General features: G+C 37.9%; 1 protein-coding gene across 1 annotated transcript in view; it reads left to right on the top strand.

The window, feature by feature from the left end:
• Positions 1-23,968, top strand: part of clasp1a (cytoplasmic linker associated protein 1a) — a 168,387-nt gene that overhangs the window by 113,645 nt on the left and 30,774 nt on the right. Inside the window, 9 exon segments of the mRNA XM_055152935.1 lie at positions 1,712-1,870; positions 5,169-5,273; positions 7,921-8,024; positions 11,294-11,538; positions 12,777-12,840; positions 13,084-13,086; positions 13,171-13,334; positions 15,198-15,276; positions 16,228-16,371. Of these exon segments, the coding sequence (XP_055008910.1) occupies positions 1,712-1,870; positions 5,169-5,273; positions 7,921-8,024; positions 11,294-11,538; positions 12,777-12,840; positions 13,084-13,086; positions 13,171-13,334; positions 15,198-15,276; positions 16,228-16,371 (1,067 nt within the window).

Below are 23,968 nucleotides of genomic sequence, written 5' to 3'. Positions count from 1 at the left end.
ACTCATGCCTCACAGCAAGAAGGTTCCAGATTTGTCTCCCGGGATGCCCAGAAGTAACAGGTTTTTCTGTTTCTTCTGGGCACTCTGGATTCCCCCATCAACTCAAAACATGCACAAAATGTCAAATCCTCCAACTAAAGTAGTTCCTGACCAAAACTAGCTCAAGAGGTAATATCTGTTTTAATTATAAAAGGTTAACTTGTATATATACTAGTAAATATTAGTATTTTCAGTATTTAAAATATTTCCCTCAGCCTGCTCAGGGTATTACTAGTGTAAATGTATCATTGTGCATTGTCCCTGTACAAGTAAAAAGCTTAACAGACCAAGATCTACAAATGGGTCCCCAGTTGCTGTACTGAGTCACTCACTCATCATGACAGGTTTCCTCAGTGACTAAGGCTGAGTATCATTAAGAACTTTCCGATACAGTACATACCTCGATACACAGGCCTGGATATGATACATATTTTAACAAAATAATTTTGTAAAATATACCAAAAAATACTCTTGGCAATGTATCGATACAGCAGCCCATGATATCGATACTGTATCATCACATTAAACAATACGATATATTGATATTTCGATATTTTTTGCACACTCCTACCAGTGACATGGACGGATTTGTCAAATGCAGAGGACAAATTTCTCTATAGAGACTATAAGGTATACCTTAAGCCAGGGGTCTCCAACCTGAGCTACCTTTACAAAAAAAAAATGCTGGAGAACTCCTAAGTTTAGCAGTCACAAGAAATTGAGAAAGTATAAGAGTCATGGCGAGCCTTAGATGGGGAAGCTTATAAAACATAAACCATTATCCAGTCATTAGTGCAGAACTACAATGGTAAATAAGCAGATTGTAGTTATTCAGCACAATATGAAATCCCTTGGCGAGCTACTTGCAGCTCCCGAGGTACAGGTTGGAGACCCCTGCCTTAAGCTTTACCTTACACCCATATGGCCATTGAGACAACCATGTGAGTAGATCTGAGGAGACCTCATTCACAGCGGGATTTTCAAGGTATTTTTGAGTAATATCCCAACTGTAATGAAATATGCTATATACATTTAATCCCATAACACAGTGGAACATTCCAGGCAAAGCAAATTTATCTCCATGGAGACAAGTAGGTGGCGTACTTTGAAAAGTTGTACAGTGCAGCTTTAAATGTGGTGTTTTGTTGAAGGGTTTGTCTCAGATATTCATTGGCTGTCCAGGCACCATCTTGTCTGCTGTTGTCTTATGTTTCATCATTCATCATTTGTCAATGTGGTTTGTGTTTGTTTCAATGGGATTTCATGCTGATTCACTGTAAAAGCAAAATGTGGGACCGTGATGGGAGCACCTCACAGCTTTGGGCAGCACACAGTTTTATTTATACTTATATTAATCTAGGCCCTGGTTACACAAACATTTGAATAATATTTTCAGCAAGTGTTCACAATATCAAAAGTCTCACACCATTACTTTGTGATCTAACTATACTTCAGGATTTACTTGACTGATTGAAGGTCATTTATTGATAAGCATTTGTACGATACAGATATGTGAAACTTACGTGAGCTGATGTGAGGAAGAAAAGTGCAGTCATGGCCTTAATTTTTCCATATAACCTTTCTGAATTTTTAACTTCTCCTTATGTCTCAATCTGTCTTTCTATCTTTCTTTTCTTTCTATCTTGCTCCATTTCTCTCTCTCTCCTCGTAGCCGGTAGCCGTTCCAGTTCTCCAGGCAAACTGTTGAGCAGTTACGGGCGTATCCCTCGCGCCACGGGCTCCGCCTCCTCCACGCCGGCCGACAAGCGCAGCCGGATCCCGCGCAGTCAGGGGTGCAGCCGTGAGACCAGCCCCAGCAGGATGGGACTGGGTAAGGCCACGCACAGCTCTGTCATGATCTTCTGCGAAACCAACTGACTTTCCCAATGAGGAGGTCCTTTTGGCTGCTCCAGCAACCATCATAGTACTGTCACAGAATATTATGCTCATTCTGTGGTGTAGTGTGGATAAGTATCATAAATTACACCTTTTGGATTGGATTAGATTAGGTGGATACTTTATTATCCTTAAGGAAATTGGTGCATACAGTATTTTTCGGACTATAAGTCACTCCAGAGTATTAGGCGCACCAACCAAAAAGTAATGAAGCAGAAAAAAAGTCACACTTTTTAGAGGAAACTTATGTTGTAAAATCAGGGACCAGGAACAGACATTTCATCTTGAAAGGAAAATTATAGTAATAACAACAGAACAGAGAACAACAGTGTTAATGTCGCATATGAACAGTTTTTCAGATAACTATAACATAAACAACAGAACAGAACAAGTTTACCAAACTCCATCTGACTCCAAATCACTAAATCCATTGAATTCTTCATCTTCAGTGTCACTTCTGAGCAGCTCCACAACCTCTCGAGGTAAACGGAGCGTCGCTTCCTCTTCTTCAGCATCAGTTCCAGTTAGAATTATTCCGGCCTTTCTGAATCCCGACAGGATGGTTTCTGTTGTCACTGAGGTCACTTAAACTTAAAATTTTCAACAGTACAGAAGTAATGGTGCGATCGACTGGCATGATACCATGGATACAGACAGGATAGCAGCTCTTTCTGCAGGAGACATGTGCAGTAGAGTGAAGTGACAGTGGTACAGGAGTAATAGGAGCAGCAGATACTGACACACAAGCCTAGAGCCTCTCACGGCTGTGTGTAGAAATTTTGATATATAAGTTGTAACGAAGTATAAGGCGCAGAAAACATCCAGACCATGAAAAAGTGTGACTTATAGTCTGAAAAATACGGTACATACAATACATAATATAATGCCTAACATCAATTTCTATGAGTTTATTTCTATCAATTCATAGTGATATTTTTTTTTTTTTACATTTATCAAATCATTGTTATCCAAATCAGTTATCCATGTCTTACATTAAAGGTGCACTATGTACTTTTGTTAATGAATGATCTGCCACCAAAGCTCATCAATCTTGAATTTAAGGCTAAAAATACCTTGAGGAATTTGCTTTCTCACTGTGAGCAGGCTGGCCAGTCCACAGTTCTTACCTGTAACCTGGTCTGATAGTGTCCCCTGCTTGTCTCCATGATGATAAGTTTATAGATAAGAAGGTATAGCAGAAACCTCACTGCAAAAGTTACACAGTGCACCTTTAAAGGCATAACATTAACAGAAATAATTTTAGAAGCAAATACACCTGACATTTTGAATTATGATGATGTACCTATATTTTAACAACAAACTTTACACAATCAGCACAATGAGATGTATTTTTAAGCGGCAGTGTTCTTACAGTTCTTCACTCCCTCGGTACAGATATGTGGCTTTTCTCCTATTTCTTTACTATCTCCACTTCAAGATGGAGAGATAACGAAGCTGTAACTCTAATTTACAGCTGAATGTTCATATGACATAACAAGGTATTCTGGAGACAACAACTTTTGGTCTTGGGTTGACAAACGTTACGAAAAACATGACATAGAATAATACAATAGTCCTTTATGCTACTTTTCTGCATGCATTTTTCTGAATGTTTTGCAGTGTCTAACAAATATCAGACGGCTTTTTTAACATGTATTGTGATCGCACTCATCCCGCCAGCTGCTACCAACGCTTATGTCATGTCTAATCTTGTCATATACCTCAAATTATTCTTACTTTCTCTCATCGTCAATACTGTACACATTTAATTTGAATAGACTCACAGACTATAGTGTACAGAAATGTAACAGATAATAAAAAACATTACAATAATTAATATAAAATAGTTCTAAACAGCCGCAAACATGTGACGAGATTGACATAGTTTACATCTGAGATCCTAGTATAATAATTTATTTACAAATCCAAATATATAGTTAATGTTATGAACCAAATATTTACTACAAACTGGATTTGGAAATTTTAAAATAGTTTGATATTTTCTTACCTTTCTCCAGTAATAATTTTAGTTCTATTTAATGCACAGTGTTGGGGAGTAACAGATTACATGTACCAGAGTTACGTAATCAGAGTACAAAATATGAGTAACTGTATTCAGTTACAGTTACTGTTTCAGTGAGTGGTAATTGGATTACAGTTACTTTGTTGAAGTAAATGGATTACACAGCGGTATTTTCCTGTTTTCACATTTCGGGTTATATCCCTTTTTTTTTTTTTCTTCTGGTAATTGCACTCATTGCTGGACACTAAACCAGGTCTAAAAACAGGTCCAAACCAGGTCTGAACCAGGTCTAAAACCAGGTCCACACCAGGTCTAAAACCAGGTCTAAACTAGGTCTAAACCGAGACTAAACCAAGACTAAACCAGGACTAAAACCAGGTCTAAATGAGGTCTACACCAAGACTAAACCAGGACTAAAACCAGGTCTAAATGAGGTCTACACCAAGACTAAACCAGGTTTAAACCAGGACTAAATCAGGTCCAAACCAGGTACAAACCAGGTCTAAACCAGGACTAAACCGGGACTAAAACCAGGTCTGAACCAGGTCTAAAACCAGGTCTAAAACCAGGTCTAAAACCAGGTCTAAAACCAGGTCTAAACCAGGACTAAAACCAGGTCTAAACCAGGTCTAAACCAGGTCTAAACCAGGACTAAAACCAGGTCTAAACCAGGTCTAAAACAGAATTTAACAGGACTAAATCATGCTGCATGGACCGTGTCTCCTCCTCTTCTATCAATAATATATTTTTTAATACGGTTAAGGAAAGTCTGGGCTTTTTATTTTCTTTTAGCAGACAAAACTTCTTATGTTACGATTTCCTCATCTTTGCTTCTCTACGGCAAATCAAGTAATCCAAAGTATTCAGATTACTTTACTCACTTTAAGTAATTTAATGGATTCCGTTACAAACTACATTTTGGGGTGTGTAATCTGTAATCTGCAGAGGAATACATTTTAAAAGTAACCTTCCCAACACTGTTAATGCACCATCATAATTTAGCTGAACTGAAAATAGCTGATTAAACCGTTTGCATTCAAGCCACATTCAGGTAGTTTTAAGTATCCATCTCTAGTCTTCCTCTGTCTCTCTGTCCTCTCCCTCCTGCTCCATTGACGCCTCATCACCGCTCTCTGACATGGCTGCCTCACTTGTTGCCCTACAGCCAGCCTGTGTGGTAAAAGTCTTGTCCCTTCCTACCGCACGCTAGCCCGGAGCCGTATCCCCCGGCCCAGCATGAGCCAGGGCTGTAGCCGTGACACCAGCAGGGAGAGCAGCCGTGACACCAGCCCTGCGCGGGGCTTCACTCCTCTGGGTGAGTACGGCTCAAGCTCACCACAGCGTCAACAACAGTGCTAACAATGCTGCCTAACTGTCTAATGCTGAAAATATCTTAATGTCTTTCTCTTCAGGATTTTTACGCATGTACTAACTGTATTTAAAATCCATAATATAATGTTACTCAGTTTATCAGAGCTTAACTGGTGTTTGAGGGCCACTGAAAATGGTTCGCGGTTTATCAGGGAGAATCAAGACAAATAAATAAATACATTAAATTTTAGGAGGTAGAGCACACGTGGCCCGCCAAGGGGTTAAATGGTATAATTATTATGTTGTGACTTTGTGCCGCTACTACATCTCCCACAATGCACCACAGATTTTTCCCGTGAAGTGACTGCATCTTGCCACTAGAGAGGCCAAGAAACCTCATCAGATTTCTCCAAAAATGTCAGAGAAAAGAAAAAATTGATGCAGAAGGACGGTTATTTTATGAATGTTACTGAAGGAGTAATGTGAATGTTTTAACTTAAACCTTTAAATCAAATCCAATCCACTTTATCTCTATAGCACATTTCATAAACAAAACAGTTTCCCAAGTGCTGCACAATACAGATAAAACATATCCAATAGAAATATAAAGTAAAGCTCTACTTAACTCTTCTAGTCCTCATTAAGACAATAAAACTAGTCAAATCGAATAAGAGCAAGAATACCAGTAAAAATAAAAAGGTAAAAAACATAAAAATAAACAAAATGAGTAAATATGAAATGAAAAATCAAATACAGACTTTTACAGATTTGTAACATACGGATATTACAGTTACAGTTGCAATCTTAACTTTACAACCGGCCCTTTGGTGACAAACATGATTAAAATGTGGCCCTTGGTGAAAATGAGTTTGACACCCCTGAGAAAGTGGCTCCTCTTACAGTAATTAAATGTCCAAGGTATTAAAGTGGTTGTTAGTTAGTTAGTTATTTTATTTCAGTTGGTTATTGTCTTATAGGACAGCAGAGGGTATTAAAAGTGGTTGTCTTATAGGAAGCCTTTTCAATGGTGGATAAAGTGTCTTCAGACAGGACACTTTATCCACCATTGCCTAAATGAATTTTGAATGTTTGTGAGTGACTCTGACTCAGCTCCAGGAGAGACACGAGTGATTGTGTGAATGAAAAACGCAATGTAAAGCAGCTAAAGAGTGACCAAAAATCCAGAATGTAGAAAAAGGTATAAATTCCCCTGTTGGTTGTTGGTGTTCTGTGATTTTTACAAAACACTTTGGTGACTCCAAATTCTAACCGCGCCTGTTGTGGATGTACCCCTCTCCTCCTCCTGCAGCCTCTCGACGTCATTCCCGTTCCACCAGCGCCCTGTCCTCAGCTGACCCCCACGGCCCGTCAGGTGACCTGCATGCCCCGCCCCCTTCCACAACCCCCCCCAATTACCCCCAAGTACCCCACAGTGTCCAGTGCCCGTTCTGTTCAACCTCATAGAGAAATCTATTGGCATGTTTATGTTGTTCAGTGATAGAAGCATCCTCCATTGTTTCAAGTATTTATTCTGCTCATGCAGTCTTGATTTGAGTTATATTGTGAAATTTTATTTTGTGGGTAGTGGTAGTAATATTTCAGTTTTTATTCTGTATTAGTTTATATTTTGTGTCTTTGGTTCGTCCAGCTGTGGATTATGGTGCAGTTTGATTTTGTATTGTGCTCTACGTCCTTTGAATCATTTCATGTGATACAAGAACATTTGGGGAAAAAATACGACCGTATTTTCCGCACCATAGGGCTCGCTCATAAGCCTCCAACGCCATCAAAAAACGACTGTGCGCCCCACAATCCAGAGCGCCCTATACATGAGTCCACTCAGGTGTCCCATCATGACTTCAGTAAACTACAAAGCCGCACCACCCGCAGCGCACGCAAACACACACGGAGCAGACAGCGACCGCCCAGCAAAACACACCCGCACTCATCACTCCACGCAGACGAGGAACGGAGCAACGAACCGAAAAAGCGAGTGCAATGTGCCACTTCTAGACACAACTGAACAACTGAGTCACTGCGAACACGCCGACAATCCAGCGGTCCCAGACAGCACCCTCCCTACACGCCACAACTGAACAAAGCCCAGAGTCACCGTGAACGCGCCAAACAAAGTCCCACTGACCCATCGAACTAATGTGTTTCTTTTAAAGTCTAGTGCGGTTTATTTTTTTTTAAAAAGTTTGAAAATAGACCATTCAATGACAGTGCGCCTTATAATCCAGAGCGCCCTATAGTGCGGAAAATACGGTACACTGTAAAAATTTAACAGTGTAAAACTATTCAAAACTTGATTTTAAATTATTTATTTACAAATAATGATTTTGTTTTTACCTGTTGGAAGGTCTTTTCTTGATTGAAGATTCCAAATTTTCTTTCAGTGGACTGAGAAATTTGCATTTACACCACTGTCAGAAAAAAATCAGCCCACGTTTACATATTATATAATCAAACCCATTCAAATCAAGAAGCTCTTATGATTCAAGATTCTTCATTATTATATTTTCTTTTGTTTAAGATATCCCGTTCAAACATTCTCACTGTTCTTTTAATATCTGAACCAGGTAAGTTGGGTGAACCCTGTTAGTGTAAATAAAGTCTTCGCTCACATTTCTCTGTTCCGTTTCTTTTAGACCGATACGGCTTCATAAACCAGGCTCGTATCTCTGCCTCCGTGAACGCCATGAGGGTCCTGAACACGGGCACTGAGGTGGAGGCTGCGGTCGCTGATGCTCTGGTGAGTACAAGGAAATAAAACCCTGTGATCCTGTGTTTGCTTCTATTAATAATGTAAATGTTCCTCTGAGATCTTAGTAATTGGGGTTTAAATAGATTCCAGTCGCTCCATGTGAATTAAACTTAAAGGTGCATTGTGTAACTTTTTGAAACTTAAAAAAATGCAATTCAACACAATGTTTTAACATGAACTTGTATGCGAATAGGAAAATCCTGCACTCGGTGTCCACTTTTCTCATTTTGGACATTTTGTTGATGAGGGTGTCAACAGTCAAAAAGATCGTCCTTTAAGAGCGTTTGGAAAGAGACAAGTCTTCATTTGTGCTGCTCTGGTGGGAGGGGCCACGCACAGAGGCGCTAGAGACGCTGCTGTGTTAAGCGGTGCAGAAAATTACCAATATTTTACTAAAAAATATAATTAAAATATTTTAGTAGAAACTCAGCCGAGGGCCAGATTAAAGGTCTTGGAGGGCCGGATCCGAACCCTGGGCCGTATGTTTGACACCCATGTTCTAGACAGAGCGATAACATTTCCACAGAGACAAGCAGGTGACGGACTCTCCACTAGAAATGTTACACAGTGCACCTTTAATTTAGTAATAGACACCTTTTATATAACTTTACATTTGTCTTATTATAGTCAGTACTGTCTTAAAAGTTATATTTTTTCTTGCCTATTCATGTAAACATAGTGGATATAAGCTGTGTGACTAAGTATTGCGCTGAAATTACAACAGTATTTTTGTGAGTCCATCCTCAAACTGTTCTTTCTCCCTGTTAAACCCTCCTCTCTCCTCTGTCCCTCTTGTCTTTGCCCTTTCAGCTGTTAGGAGACTCCAGGAATAAGGTAGTTTTCCTATTTTAAGTGTGCATACTATACTATATCCTCCATACCATCACATATTTAACAGTATCTTGAGTGGTTTGATCTTTGTTTTTGTTGAATGTTTTCATTTGCTTCTCTCACATGCTTCTAAAATCCTGTTCCATAGTGATAGTGTGCTCTCCATTGGTGTTTTGTGCATTGAAAATGGACTGATTGATGATTAATAGTGCACTGCTTATGAGCGCTGTAGTTGACGAGTTTGCTTGACTGGCTTTAGAGGCTCGTAGAAGTTCTTCCATGCTTGTTTTGGATTTTAGCGTGCTCAAAATAGTCGGAAAATTGCTTTCTTTTACATATTTTTACTGGTAAATTATAAGAAATCATTTTTTTTAGAATATGCTTGTCTCAAAATATGCCAGTATAGATAGTTAAAGAATGTTTTTGTTAAATGTAGGTCTATGTTCAGCTGGCTTTTCTTGCCCATTCCTTCTAACTGTTATTACTATGTGGCTGAGAAGTGGATTTAACCAACTGTAGTGAAGAATGAACTCTTAAAGATCCCGTATTATACAAAAAATACTCTTTGAGCTTTAAAGGGACAGTCTGGAATTTTGGACATAGGACCTCATTTCCTAGTGAGCCAGAGTGTTGGAGACGTGTGGAGACAGTTTTTTTTTAAATATAACTAAAAACGGTTTTACCTACTCCACAAAACACCCGAAACAAATCTATTATCACATCAGACTGTCGATATAAATGTCTGTGTTGATAGAATAATGTTTGAAATAAAACTAACCTTGCATCGCATGAATCATCGCATTTTGAGGGACTATTTTCTCATATATCAGTCCGCCACTGCCAAGCTTTCTATCAGGAAGTACAACTCGCCGCTGCTGCTCAGACATAAATCCTTCAAATGCAAGGTTGGTTTTACTTCTAAAATTATTCTATCGACACAGACATTTATATCGACAGTCTGGCGTAATAATTGTTTTGCTTCGGGTGTTTTGTGGAGTGGGTAAGACTGTTTTTAGTGGCAGGATAACTATGGCCATTGACATGTACTAGCCTAGCACCAGCGACCTCTGCAAATACAAGGACTGGATGGAATATTGCAAAAAGTGTCTCCACACGTCTCCAACACTCTGGATCATCAGAAAATGAGGTCCAAAATTCCAGACTGTCCCTTTAAGCCATGTTAGAATGTTGTTACCTCCTCAAAAACATTCACATATGTTTGAGTAACTCTTTATTTTTAGTCTATCTACATCTCCAAAGCTCAAAATCCACATTGTGATGTCATGAAGTGGTAGTTTTCTTCAGTAGAGATAAATCTGCAGGGTTTGTGCAATAAACATGTGTGAATGAAACAAAACACAACTCCAAGTGTTTTTGTGATGAGGAAACAACATTATAACATTGATTGGGGAAAAAAATGCAAATATAGATCCTTTAGTTTTTAATTAGTTGGTTGTTATGGTGAGTTTCCTAAATTGCTCGTAGTAAATCTTGCTGTTTTGCCTAATACTCCCCTCCCACCCCTCCTTAAGTAACACTGAATTAGGCCCTGCCATGAATGAATAATACAACACCAAGCAGAAGTGGAAATGCATGGCTTTTGATTATTTTTAGTGCTTTTGACACAGGTTTATACAAGACTATGGTGGCACAGGCAATCCATATCTGAATAATTTTATTGAATACGATTGTTGGAATATTGTTGGAATCATTTATCTTTTTTCAAATGAAAAAGGTACTAATTAGATAAAGTTCTACATATAATACAACAAGCAGTACCATATCTGTGTATTGCTCTGTTTATTTTGGACTACAGGGGCAAATATTTCACTTAAAGGGTTGGAAAATATAAGTTTGATAGATAGATAGAGAGATAGAAGAGATAGAGATATATAGAGAGATAGAGATATATAGACAGAGATAGATGGATAGATAGATAGATAGATAAATAGTGAGAGAGATAGAGAGATGGAGCGATAGATAGATGGAGAGATAGAGAGAGATAGAGAGATAGATGGATAGATAGAGAGATAGAGACAGATAGAGACAGATAGATGATAGATGGACAGAGAGAGAGCGATAGAGAGAGAGGGAGATGGATGGATAGATAGATGGGGATAGAAAGAGAGAGAGAGATAGATACTTTATTGATCCCAAAGGGAATTCATTTTTGGGAGCAACAATGAAACATAATAATACTAATAATAATACAGCAGTAATTCATGTATTTAACTTTTACATATTCCTTTTGAGCACCTCAGCGATGCACTGAAATCACAGGGCATTTAGTGTAATGGATGGAAATGATGCTCCAATAAATAAATAAATAAATACATACATACATACTAGAGGGGGCCACCATAGTCTCAAACACAACATTTTCATCCTCCCTCTTTATTCATATGATCTGTTTTTCCTTTCCACAGAGAAAGCCGATGAGGAGGAGATACGAGTCCCCCGGGATGTACTCTGACGACGATGCCAACAGCGATGCGTCCAGCGCCTGCTCGGAGCGCTCCTACAGCTCCAGGAACGGAGGGATCCCACATTACCTCAGACAGACCGAGGACGTGGCCGAAGTGCTCAACCACTGCGCCAGCTCCAACTGGTCTGAGAGGAAGGAGGGTCTGCTGGGGCTGCAGAACCTGCTCAAGAGCCAGAGGATTCTCAGGTGGGGGCCTGGCAGTATTTTTCTTGTAATTAGGCAAGGCAAGTTTATTTATATAGCACAATTTTTACACAAAGTAATTCAGTAAGGACATGTCCAAATGATGCGACCCTCAGACCGGTTTTTCTTGGCACTTTTGCTTCCAGGTGGATTGGTCCATATTGCCTTAAGCTGCCCTTTTTACCACAACTTTTGCAAATCTACCGTGATAAAGCCAATATCAAATCTTTAGTGGGTCATATTGAGGTCATCTAAGAATAAATAAAGGTCCGGTGCCTCATTGTATCCTGCTTTAAATGCACATATTTTAATTATTCACAGAAATGACTTGTACGTGAGGATGTGCAACTTAATAAAAACATTTTTTTGATTAACAAATCTTTTCAAATTTGTATTTACCGTAGTTTCCGGGCTATTAGGCGCTCTGGATTATAAGGCGCACTGTCATTAAATGGTCTATTTTGGAAATTTTTTCACAAATAAACCACACTGGATTTTAAACGAAACACAACAGTTGAATGGGTCAGTGGGACTTTCACGGTGACTCTGGGCTTTGTTCAGTTGTGGCGTGTAGGGAGGGTGCTGTCTGGATTGTCAGCGTGTTCGCAGTGACTCAGTTGTTCAGTTGTGGCTCAGAGTGGCACATTGCGCTCGCTTTTTCGGTTCGTTCCTTCATTCCGTTCCTCGTCGGCGTGGAGTGATGAGTGTGGCTGTGGGTGTTTTTCGCTGCGTGGTCGCTGTCTGCTCCGTGTGTGTTTGCGTGCGCTGCGGGTGGTGTGGCTTTGCAATTTACTGAAGTCGTGCTGGGACACCCGAGTGGATTCGTGTATAGGGTGCTCTGGATTGCGAGGCGCGCGCTCGTTTTTTGATGGGGTTAGAGGCTTAAGAGCGTGGAAAATAGCCCGGAAAATACGGTACACTTTAGGAAAAACTTTAGGAAATAGAAATCAATTGAGAGTAGACTGGACAACAGTGTGTGCATGTAGACATTTAAAACAGTAGCACACAAATAAACATGAGAAACATTATACCAACTTATTATTAACTTTTCAACTATTATCAGTGAGTTAAATGAAGACAACTGGACTTACATTTATCTTTTCTCAAGCTAATGTGTCCCTAACTTGCTGATAAAATCTTATTCCTGGATGTCTCCAAATTTGCGTCAGTTAAACTTGTCATCATTTCTATAATTTGACTGATAAATCTTAACCAGACTTGCTTTTTTTCCTTTCCTGCAGCCGAGTGGAACTAAAGAGGCTCTGTGAGATCTTCACCCGTATGTTTGCAGACCCCCACAGCAAGGTACAGTCCTCCACCACTTCACCGACTAATACTTTACAGCTGATCTCATCAATATTCCCTGGGGCTTGTATTGATTACAGGCTCCTGAAAATGTGCTGTTTGAATCCATTTGTATGTGTTTGTAACTGCAAAATATCAATACTACCAGCATGAGTTATACGTACAAACTTGGAGTGCATTTTACAGTATGAACTAACCATGTGTTTTACCGCATGCTCTGCCTTGGTGTGGATCTAACTACAGAGAGTAAGTGAGATTTCAACATGTTTTTATGAATACCAGGTCTAAAATGAACATTATGGTGATTTATATGTATGTTTTTTGTTTTAGGTCTTCAGTATGTTCTTGGAGACGCTGGTGGACTTCATCACGGTGCACAGGGAGGACCTTCAGGACTGGCTCTTCGTGCTTCTCACTCAGCTGCTCAAGAAGATGGGGGCTGACCTGCTTGGATCTGTTCAGGCCAAAGTGCAGAAGGCGCTAGATGTTACCAGGTTTGTTTCATCATTGCAAATTACTTTTTTATATTCAAAGAGGCTCTACATGATTTGTAATGTAATATTGTAAGTAAAGATATATCATAGAAGCAGAAGCAGAAGCAGGTACAAATTAGACTGCTGTGCATTGTCTGCATCAAATTGAAAGAGTTTTATTCTCCATGTGACAGGAAGTGCGTCATTTGCATGCTGTTACCTTTACGTGTGACGGATGGAACATTTGGCTCTGGCCTCTGAAATGTGTGAAAAGCGCTTCACTTTTCTGTAACCCTCGACCATGCAAACTTATTTATTCAAATTAATTTAGGGGTGTAACAGTGCATAAAAATCACGGTTCAGTACGTACCTCGGTTTTGAGGTCACGGTTCAGTTCATTTTCGGTACAGTATGGGAACAAAATGCAAAACCATTTACTTGTTGTTTGTGTTTTTATTAAACCAACAATTTATTTTAACATCTCCGTGCTGGTGAAAGGCGAAAGTGAGGACCAGGGCACGACCTTAGTTTTGCGAGGATTCACATGGTTTGGAGGGATGTAGTTAAGTAGGGGTGTGCAAATATATTGAAATATCGATATATTGTATTGCTTAATGTGATGATACAGTATCGATATTGTGGGTTGCTGTATCGATATATCACGAAGAGTATTTTTTGGTATATTTTACTCAATTATTTTGTTACAGAGCTACAGTTTTTGTACTTGTATAGAGGAAGGAAACTTTTTTATGCAACACATTTGACATTTTCACTGTTTTGATGATTAAAATGTTTGTGTTTCATATGAACTTTGCACAAAAAGTGGTGTAACAAAGACTTTTAGTATCACAGACATGATTTAGCCTTTATTTTTATTGAACTGTATCGAATCGATTTGAAATATATCGTATTGAATCGAAAGCTCACTGTATCGAGATATGTATCGTATCGTGGCCTATATATTGAGATTGTATCGTATCGGCAACTTCTTAATGATACCCAGCCCTATAGTTAAAGCTGGGGGACAGTTGTTGTCAAGGTGGCCGTCCTAATTATAAAGCGTGACGGGAAACACTGCTGCCCCAATCACGGACGAGTTCTCTTGTGAATATTAAAGAGCCAAGCCTTCCGTGTAGCTGCACATGTCATGGTGGAATGTAAACACACACAAATTACGCAAACTCACTCGTGCACAGCCCTGCACCGAACTAAACTGATACTGAAACGGTTCGGCACGAAAACATGTACCGTTGCACCCCTACAAATGACAAATGTAAAGATTTGAGTAAAGAGATAAAGAACAGATCATTTTATTCTCATACTAATTTTTTGCTATTTTAAAGATGCACTACGTAACTTTTCTGATGAAGGGTACACCCCTTGTTTGACTCCACCTAGACATGTTATTACTTTGCCTAGAATGCTCCACTGTATGGCATTAATGTTATCTATCTCCATGGAGACAAGCAGATGACAATATCAGGTAGTCAAGCATCAAGTTACAGGTAGGTCAGATCTGTGGAGAGGCAAGCCAGAGTGCACCTTTAATTTCACTGTATGACCTTATAACGATGGCATACGTCATCACGGAAGCCAAAAGCGTTTATCTAATCTTTAAGAGCAATATTTGACTGATGGCTGGACAAATATACACTTTGACTGGTAGACACTTTAAATTATGTATGTTATAGAGTAGAGACCAAAGCAGTCAGGACATTCTAAAAGAGAACAAAGCATCAACTTTCACCGCAAAAATATTACAACACCAAAGTCCAGCCAGTACCAAACTACATGTGTCCTTTAAGCTTTTCAGCACAGATCTCATGACGTCATTAAACTATTCAATAAGAAATATTTTAACCTCTTTTGTTTTGTCTTTTCCAGAGAATCTTTTCCATTCGATCAGCAGTTCAATATTCTGATGCGGTTCATAGTGGATCAGACCCAGACACCGAACCTAAAGGTAACTTCAAAACAATTACACAACTTAAAGCAACGTAAAATATACAGTATGAATAATATGTTATTAATATGTTTTATGTTATAATATGTTATCAATGTTTTAAATTAATTAATAACAGTAATATATATACAGTAGTAGTACTTTTATGCACTCATTACAACTAGAGGCGTGCAAAAATATTGAAATTGAAATATCGTGATACTAAATTTGGTGATACAATATTGTGACCATGGGCTGTTGTATAGATATATCAGCAAGAGCTTTTTTTTTTTTGGTATATTTTAGCTTTTTTTTTGTGCCCTCGCTATAATTTTGTTGCTTATTTAGTGTAAGGAAACTTTATTGATCCACAAGGGAAATTATTTGGACACAGTGGCTCACACAGGACAATACATTATAATAAAAAAAGAGAAAAATATATAAATGGTTATAATACATTTCTAAATAAGTAGCAAAAATAGCAAGAGGCTCGTGTCTTCTCTGTTTTAATAATCATAATCATAATAGTACATGGGTTTTAGCGCTTTAACACAAAGACGCTTCATAGTAAAGTAACACTAAAACAAGGACAAGGTTTAGTGTTTAGTTTTGAGGTGTTTAGTGAGTTTCTGATGTGAAAAAGGAGAGAGTTGGGGGAAGGTCTGGAGTTTTTGATGATGAAAATGGATGGATTTCCTATTAACTTTGTACAAATAGTGGTAAAACGCATTTGGTTCCTTAAAAAACGTAATATATCACAGAGTATCATGTGTAATATATATAATTATCTCATATATCGTGATAATATCGCGTCGTGAGCCATGTGTCGAGTATCGTATCCATCATGAGGAACCCTATGATTCCCACCCCTAAATTAAGACTGATTTATTGTCATTGAATGAAGGAAACAAACTATGACATTACAATTGGCAGTGAGCATTACAATTACAACATGTTTTCCCGGTTGCCTAGGTGAAGGTAGCCATCTTGAAGTACATCGAGTCCCTGGCGCGGCAGATGGACCCCACGGACTTCGGTAACTCCAGTGAAACTCGCCTGGCCGTGTCCCGCATCATCACCTGGACCACAGAACCCAAAAGCTCCGACGTCAGAAAGGTATGAGCGCTACTATAAAACTATACTAGTACTATCATATAAAACTGATTTAAGGGTAACTTTTTGGCCAGGAGTCTGTCGTCTGCTTGTTTCTATGTCATTGCTCTGCCTGGAATGTTCCACAGTGTGACATTAAATAGCTCTACTTTACATTTATTCAATTACAGGTGATTTTAGAGCTCAAAAACACCTAGAAAAACAGGTATTCTGACTGTGAGCGGGGTCTCGCCTCTCCATAGATCTGACCTGTAACTTTGTCTTATTTGGTCTCCATGAAGATAGAATAGTTTAATACTTATTGTGAAACATTCCAAAGCAATAACGGCGGCATGGGGACAAGCATTTGACGGACTTTCCACCAGAAAAGTTACACAGTGAACCTTTAAGAGTTTAGTTTTTGTGGAAATGTAGAGTGTGGAGAGAGAAAAGGAGAGGTGGGGTGTGGGTTTTGTTTTTTTGTTTTTGTTTTGTTTTTGGGGTTTTTTGTCTATTTTTGTTTGTGTTGTATATATTCTTAAAAAAATGAATAAATAAAACATGCTACTATACATTGTATTCTAAAACATACTATGGCAGCTTTACCCAAAACTTGGATTTACATTACTTACATTTAAAAAAATCATGCAATTATTTTACTCTGCAAATAAGGTATAAGGAACTCTCTTTTGCTGGAACCTGTTAGTTATTTTTTCTTGACAAAAGGGGCTAACACAAGACTTAAATCAAAATTAATTTTAAATTTTTTACATTACATATTTCCCTTTTTTTCTATTTGGATGTGAAATTGAAATAATTAAATTGTATATTGCTATAAAATTTATGATAACGTTCTTTCAGAGCCTCTCGCTGACATCAAATCTTTTTTACAGTTTAGTCTGTTTCATCATTCCCATAGACTTCATATTTGGCTTTGAAATAAAAGGAAAAATAGTACAATATAATAATAATAATATGGATAATTCGGAATCTAATACAACACTTAAGTCCATGTGAAAATCTGCTTTACTAAAAAGCATTGAACTCATGTATTGTTGGATATAGTTCATCTTTAGTGGAATACATGGCCTACTTAATCAAAAATAACCACTTTACTAAACTCATCCCAAAATAAGACTTACATTTTATTATTAAATTAATTTAAAGGTCCTATATTATGCTAAGTTGACTCTTGTGAGCTTTAAGCCATGTTATAATGTGGTTTCCTCATCAAAAACAGACCTGGAGTTGTGTTTTGTTTCATTAAAATGTTTGAGTAACCTTTTATTATTACTGTATTTTTTGCACTATAAGGCACATTGGATTATAAGGCGCAATATCAATAATGTTGAATTCTCACATCTATTTTCATACATAAACTTGAGAGTGATCCCTTAATCCAGGTGTCCACAATCCATTGGCAGATCGTGGCGTAATTCGCCCGGCGTTGCCTCCCTGTCTTGGTGAATGTGTATTATAAATGTGAAGTGGGTGGGTAATAATTATTATTTTTTTATTTCCTACGAAGACGACTCAAATATACATTCAGTAATAATGTGCTTAATGCAGCTTTGTGCTTATTTGTTTATATTTTACAGAAACAAAACTGAAACTTAAAACCACATGGCTAATTTGCATAAACTATAAGCACTGAATAAACAGATCGCTCCTTGTGCGCTGATACGGCCGTAATAAATCCGTAATGCTTCGACAAACCATCCAGTGGTGCGGCTTCATAGCTTACCAAAGTCGTACTAAAACATTTTGACAGATTTATGAGTGCCATGTACCACATAAAACCGGTTGGAGGTCAGTGAGTACAACCAGAATTACACAACACATAAACCGCACCGGATTATAAGGCGCACTGTCAATTTTTAAGAAAATTAAAGGATTTTAAATGCGCCTTATAGTCCGAAAAATACAGTGATTTGTCTACATATCCAAAACTGAAAATGCTTTGTTCCACCTTGTGGTTCCATGAAACGGTAGTTTTCAAGTTTAGAAATTGGCAGTTCCAGAGCTGAAATTATCCAAATGATTCTAGTGAAGGTGTATGGAGTTTAAAAACACAGTGGAGCACTTCCTGTATTACCACATGACATCACAAGGTGGAAGAGAGATTGAGAGAAGAACTCAGCCTAAATTTACAGGGTTAATGTGTTAAATGTGTGAATGAAACAAAACACATCTCCAGATACCGTATGTTTGTGATGAGGAAACAACATTATAACTTCTGAAAATAGTGTAATATGGGATCTTTAAAACTGCAGCTAGTCCGTCTAATTCATCTGAAAAGTGACTGTTTGCTTAGCCACAGTTGTAAACTCGATAATAGGTGCTGGTTGTGCGGATGGCCTTGGTTCAACGGCCCCATTATCTTTGTATGAAACTCGTCACATGTTCTGCCTCTGTGTCCCCTCTGTTTGTTTTTCCACCAGCGCTCGTCCAAATGAACTCCCAGCCTAGATTCGTGGAGATTAAAGGACCCATTTTTTGCTATTTTCTGTCTGTGTTATAACGTTGTTTCCTCATCGCAAACAGACCTGGAGTTTGGGTTTTGGTTCATTCACACGTTTACCACACCAACTCTGCATATTTAGGCTGAAAGACTCTGTTCCACTTGTATTTTTAAACTCCACACACCTTCACTAAAATCATTTGGATAATTTCTAGCCCTTGAATTGCCAATCTCTACTGAACTAAAAGTAAAAAGTATCTTGAAAACTACCACTACATGACATCACAAGGTGGCACTGAGCACTTCTGGCTTCGGAGATTTAGACAGACTAGAGTGTGAATGCAACAAAACACAAATCCAGGTCTGTTTTTGATGAAGTAACGACATTATATCATGACCTAAAGTTCACAAGAGTACATGTCCAATAATACAGGACTTTTTATTCAAATAATTTGTCATTTTTGAGGGAATGGATACCCAACACATTAATAACAAAATAGACATATCAAAATATAAGACTAACACACATACAAAGAGAAAAAAAACACACACATAACAACAACAAAAGAATAATAAGTAAATAAAAAGAAGAGACGAAGAAAGAAGAAAATAAAAAGTAAAAGTAATAAAGAAAGTTGCCAAAAACAAACAAACAAAAGATATAAGGGAACAGAAACTATGTAAATGCACATTTGGTTTGACAGCCCCAAAATGTAAATACACAAATGCAAACACTGGATTGAGAAACTCTGTACTACAGACAACCCAGCCCCCAACTCCCACTACCTTTTTTTTTTCTTCTTCGTTCTTTGTCTCTTCTTTTAATAATACAGGACTTTTAATGCTCATTCAATCAATCAAACTTTATTTATGGAGCACTTTTCATACAAAAATACAACACAAAGCGCTCATTTTAGCAGGCTATAGTGTTTTTAGAAAATGGCTGTGTAACATTTTTGAGCATTTTGACCCAGAGTCATGTACAGGGCTGTGGGTGGGGATGGGGGTAAATATGGAGCACTTAAGCCTCAAATGTAAAAAAAAAAACTAATAATGATGTGATTTGCATAGAACTAGCAAAACTTATGATATGAAGTCATGTATTTGATCCAAAGTGCATTGACAAGACTACAGAAGGTAGGCTTAAAATCCTAAAAGGAAAAAAACAGAGGGGTTAAAAGCTTGCTAAATATGTCTCCTTTAACTTTGCTATTGTTGAAGAAAAATTACAAAACCTATTTATTTCTCTAGACCATTGATTCCCAAAGACTGGATCGTGACCCTCAAGAGATTTTTTTTAGGGTCGCCTGATCTGCGTGTGCTACAGAAACACAGACAGGCCCACCAATCTCATGAGAAATGTTGAAATGTTAAGACATGTTTTGGATCATTTTTAGTAATTATTTTATTGACAATTTTCTTCCAATATTGCTGGTTCAATTGAATGTTGAAAAGAAAAAGAAATGGGCTACAGTTAATGTCCAAATAGGCGACTTATGGATCCTTTTATTGCTGCTTTTTTATTATTATTACTGTTTTTCATTGTTTAAAACTTGAGTAATACTAATTGTTCAGAGACACGATCACTCAGTCGACAATAAAATATCCTCATTAATGTTCAATAATGGTCAAATCCACCTTTATTTTGAATAATATCTATTGATTTGGGTCGCGAAGGTTTGTGACTTTTAAAATATGGGTCTCCAGTAAAAAAAGTTTGGGAAACACTGGACTAGACTGTTAAAAGGTTTGTGAAAATGGCTGCAAGATGACGTAGTGATTAAGGAATAACACATATACTTTGCCAGTTTAAGTTTCGTAAGATCCATCCTCAGCTCCAAAAGTTCTCTTAAAGGATTCAAATACGTTTTTTAGACAGAGGTCAGTGGAGCTTTATTCAAAACTAACATTTGTCTACAGATGACGGTGAGCAATGATTCAGAGTCGGTTTCAAACTCTTCAAGTCCAGAGGTGCTGCTTTCAGCTGTTTCTCAGGTTTGGATTGTAGTAGATGAAGTACAGTGAAGTAGCGGTGGTGTTCGTATTGTAGTTGTGAAGTACAAAGTTTTTGGGGTAGTTTTGTGTCCTTGGGCAAGACACTTCTCCCATCTTGTGCATGTGTAAATACTATTCCGGGACTAAAAATGCAATTTTTTTCATAGATACTAGAACTTATTACTTTAGTTTTTCGTTGTACTGTTTAAAAACTGCTGGCCACATTCATATGATTCACTTAGAAAAGATTTTACAGCGATTCTTCTGATTTAACATAGTTGTTAAAATGGTATAAATTCATTTAAATATTATCATTTATTGTGGTATGTTCAGAATCAATATTTCAAGCGTCAATATTTGTTAGTGTGACAGGTGTATCTGTGAAACGTTGAAGTTAACATTTTATTACAGCACTATAATGTACCATGCACATGACTAATTATTCAGAATAAACAAAGTCCATTTTAGTGCTGTTGCCGGGCAATGTACCACAGTTAAATTTGCCAAAGTTTGGATTAGAAAGGTACCAAAGAGGTGCCATAAATGTTTATTGTCATTTTTACTGTCTGTAAAGCCTCCAAAGTCATTATTAAGCTGCTCTGTGTATGGTAGCAGCTGTCATGTGTCCCGCTTTAGACAAATACAGGTTCAGATCGTATCGGGTTTATCCTGAAAAAAGTGCAGTATCAGAGCTTTTGCAGATACCAGCAACAGTACTAGAACCGTTTCAACAAACTAGAGTGGTTCTGGTATATGCACTTTAAAAACAAAGACGAGTACTTCTGAAATGCCACTGGATGACATCAAACAGTGAGACCAATGGTTTTGAGCACTGGGGCGAAAATAGCTCAGTTGGTTATGTGTTTGTCCACTGATCCAAAGGTTTATGGTTTGATTCCGATCTCGACATAAACATCATTGGTAGTTTGGTCAGATTGTGCGATTCCGGCTTCCACAGATGAATGTTGTTGTTATGTCCTGGTGTATGAATGTTTTTGTGAATGGGTGAGAGGTTCCTTAATGTTAAACACTTTGAAGGTGAAAAAACGCTGTATAAAAATGTCACCATTTGCCAGAGAGGTAAAATATGGACAGCTAAACATGCAGGACTTTTCAAACAGGTGCACAACTGAATCTAAATGCATAGGGATGTAACAATAACCAAAATATCGTGATATCGTATCGTCAAAGGTCTCACAATAATATCATGGACCATCACAATATATCGAATTACAAGTCTCTTTGTTTAAATTAAGAGTTATGGTGCAGCAGCAGCTAAAAAAGCAAAGGGAACTACATTGACCATGATCCTTTGCTCCATCTCAGTGCAGACTTCATGAAGAAATAAATAAATATGTTATAAGTAGGGGTGTGCATATATATCGTACTGTTTAATTTGATAATACAGTATCGATATTGTGGGCTGCTGTATCGACACCAAGAGTTTTTTTTTGTTGTTGTATATTTTACTAAATTTATTTATTTTTTGTTACAGTGTTACAGATTTGTTGCTTGTTTAGAGGGAGGAAACTTGTTTATGTGACACATTTGACATATTCCCTGTTTAAATGATGTTTCATATTAACTTTGCACAAGAAGTGGTTTAACAAAGACTTTTAGTATCACAGCCATGATTTAGCCTTTATTTTTATTGAACCACATCGAGTCAATTTGAAATATTAAACACAACGGAATCCAGGCACTCCAAAGAAGTAAAAATCACAACTAAGTCAACTACAACTAAGCCCTTATGAAGACCAGTTTGGCTGAAACATGTTGGCTTTGGCCATCTAGATAAAGGCCTTTTAACTATATTTTACCTTGTGCGATTTTTACTTCTGTGGAGTACCTGGGTTCCGTTGTGTTTAAAGTTTTGATCCTTTTTCCAAGAGCACCCTCGACCTGCTCCCACTGATTGGAACACCTGCAGCAAACAGCTACATTTTGTTTTTCATGTCTCGATTTGAAATATATCAAATCGAAATATGGATCATATCGTGGCCGATGTATGGAGGCATGTATCGTATCTGCAACTTCTTAATGATACCCAGCCGTAGTTATAACAGGGTAGCTGTGGGGTCTTAAAAGTCTTAAAAAGGTCTTAAATTTCATATTCCTAAATTAAGGCCTTAAAAAGTTTTAAATTGGGTTGTCCAAGTCTTATTTTTTTTTACAAAGGTCTTAAATTTCATTAGCTTATTTTTTGTATACTCAACCGGGCTGCAGTGCAATGTAATATGTAATGGTCATTATTAGAATTGGATCTGGTGTTTTTCACTCGCATAATGGGTGCGATGTTGATCTTTATTTTCATTCAAGTGGTCTTAAAAAGGTCTTAAAAAAGTCTTAAATTTGGGGTAGTCAAACCGGGCAATACTCTGTATAAGCACTTTTAAATCTTAGTTCTTTGGGTTAAGTCATGTCAAGGAAGAGGAAAAAGTAGCGTATTCACAGTTTTGTTAGCCTCCATGAAATATCGCAGTAAATATCGTATGGTGAAAATATCTTACTGAGAGATTTGGATATCGTTACATCCCTATAAATACACTAATCTCAACTGGTATATTTATTTCACTTCTATTACAACTAAATCTATTGTATGATTTTGCTCAAAACTCTGGTTGGAGCTGGTTTTTCCTTTTTTAATTTGCGATGATCCTGTAACCGCCGCTCTTGCCTTACCTTACCCCAGACCCTTCAGAGCTGGGTGTGCGAGGAGCTTGCTGGCAGGTCCAGCGCCGCAGCCTTACTGTCCGCAGAGTGCAACCTGGAGGAGAGGTGTAAACAGGTAGAGCCGATCGACCAATCGCAGCGCAAGAAGCACGTTTAAACCCCCGCCTGCTCCGGTCTCTAACCCCCACCGTCACCGCGGCGAACAAGAGTGGCATCTCTCTAACTCACCCTGCTAATGACGCTATACCTAACTTTAGATTTTTAACAGTTTTTAAACTAAGAAAGGCTTGTGTGAATTGACTTTTGCTTTGGACTTATCAAGACTACAGCGTGTTTTTCTCCCTCTAACAACTTTCGTTAACTTCAACAAATGCATGGTGTTCTGATTTTGTACAAAATTATACAGAAAATATGACTACCTGTTATCTAAGTCTATCTGAACTGGTCAAACAGACTTGACTATTGAATTAAAACAAATGTGAATGTCCTTTA

Source organism: Boleophthalmus pectinirostris, unplaced genomic scaffold (genome assembly GCF_026225935.1).
Source record: "Boleophthalmus pectinirostris isolate CB_2022bp ecotype Guang Dong unplaced genomic scaffold, ASM2622593v1 HiC_scaffold_1, whole genome shotgun sequence".
NCBI classification, from domain to species: Eukaryota; Metazoa; Chordata; class Actinopteri; order Gobiiformes; family Gobiidae; genus Boleophthalmus; species Boleophthalmus pectinirostris.
This window is presented reverse-complemented; position numbering and strand designations above follow the sequence as displayed.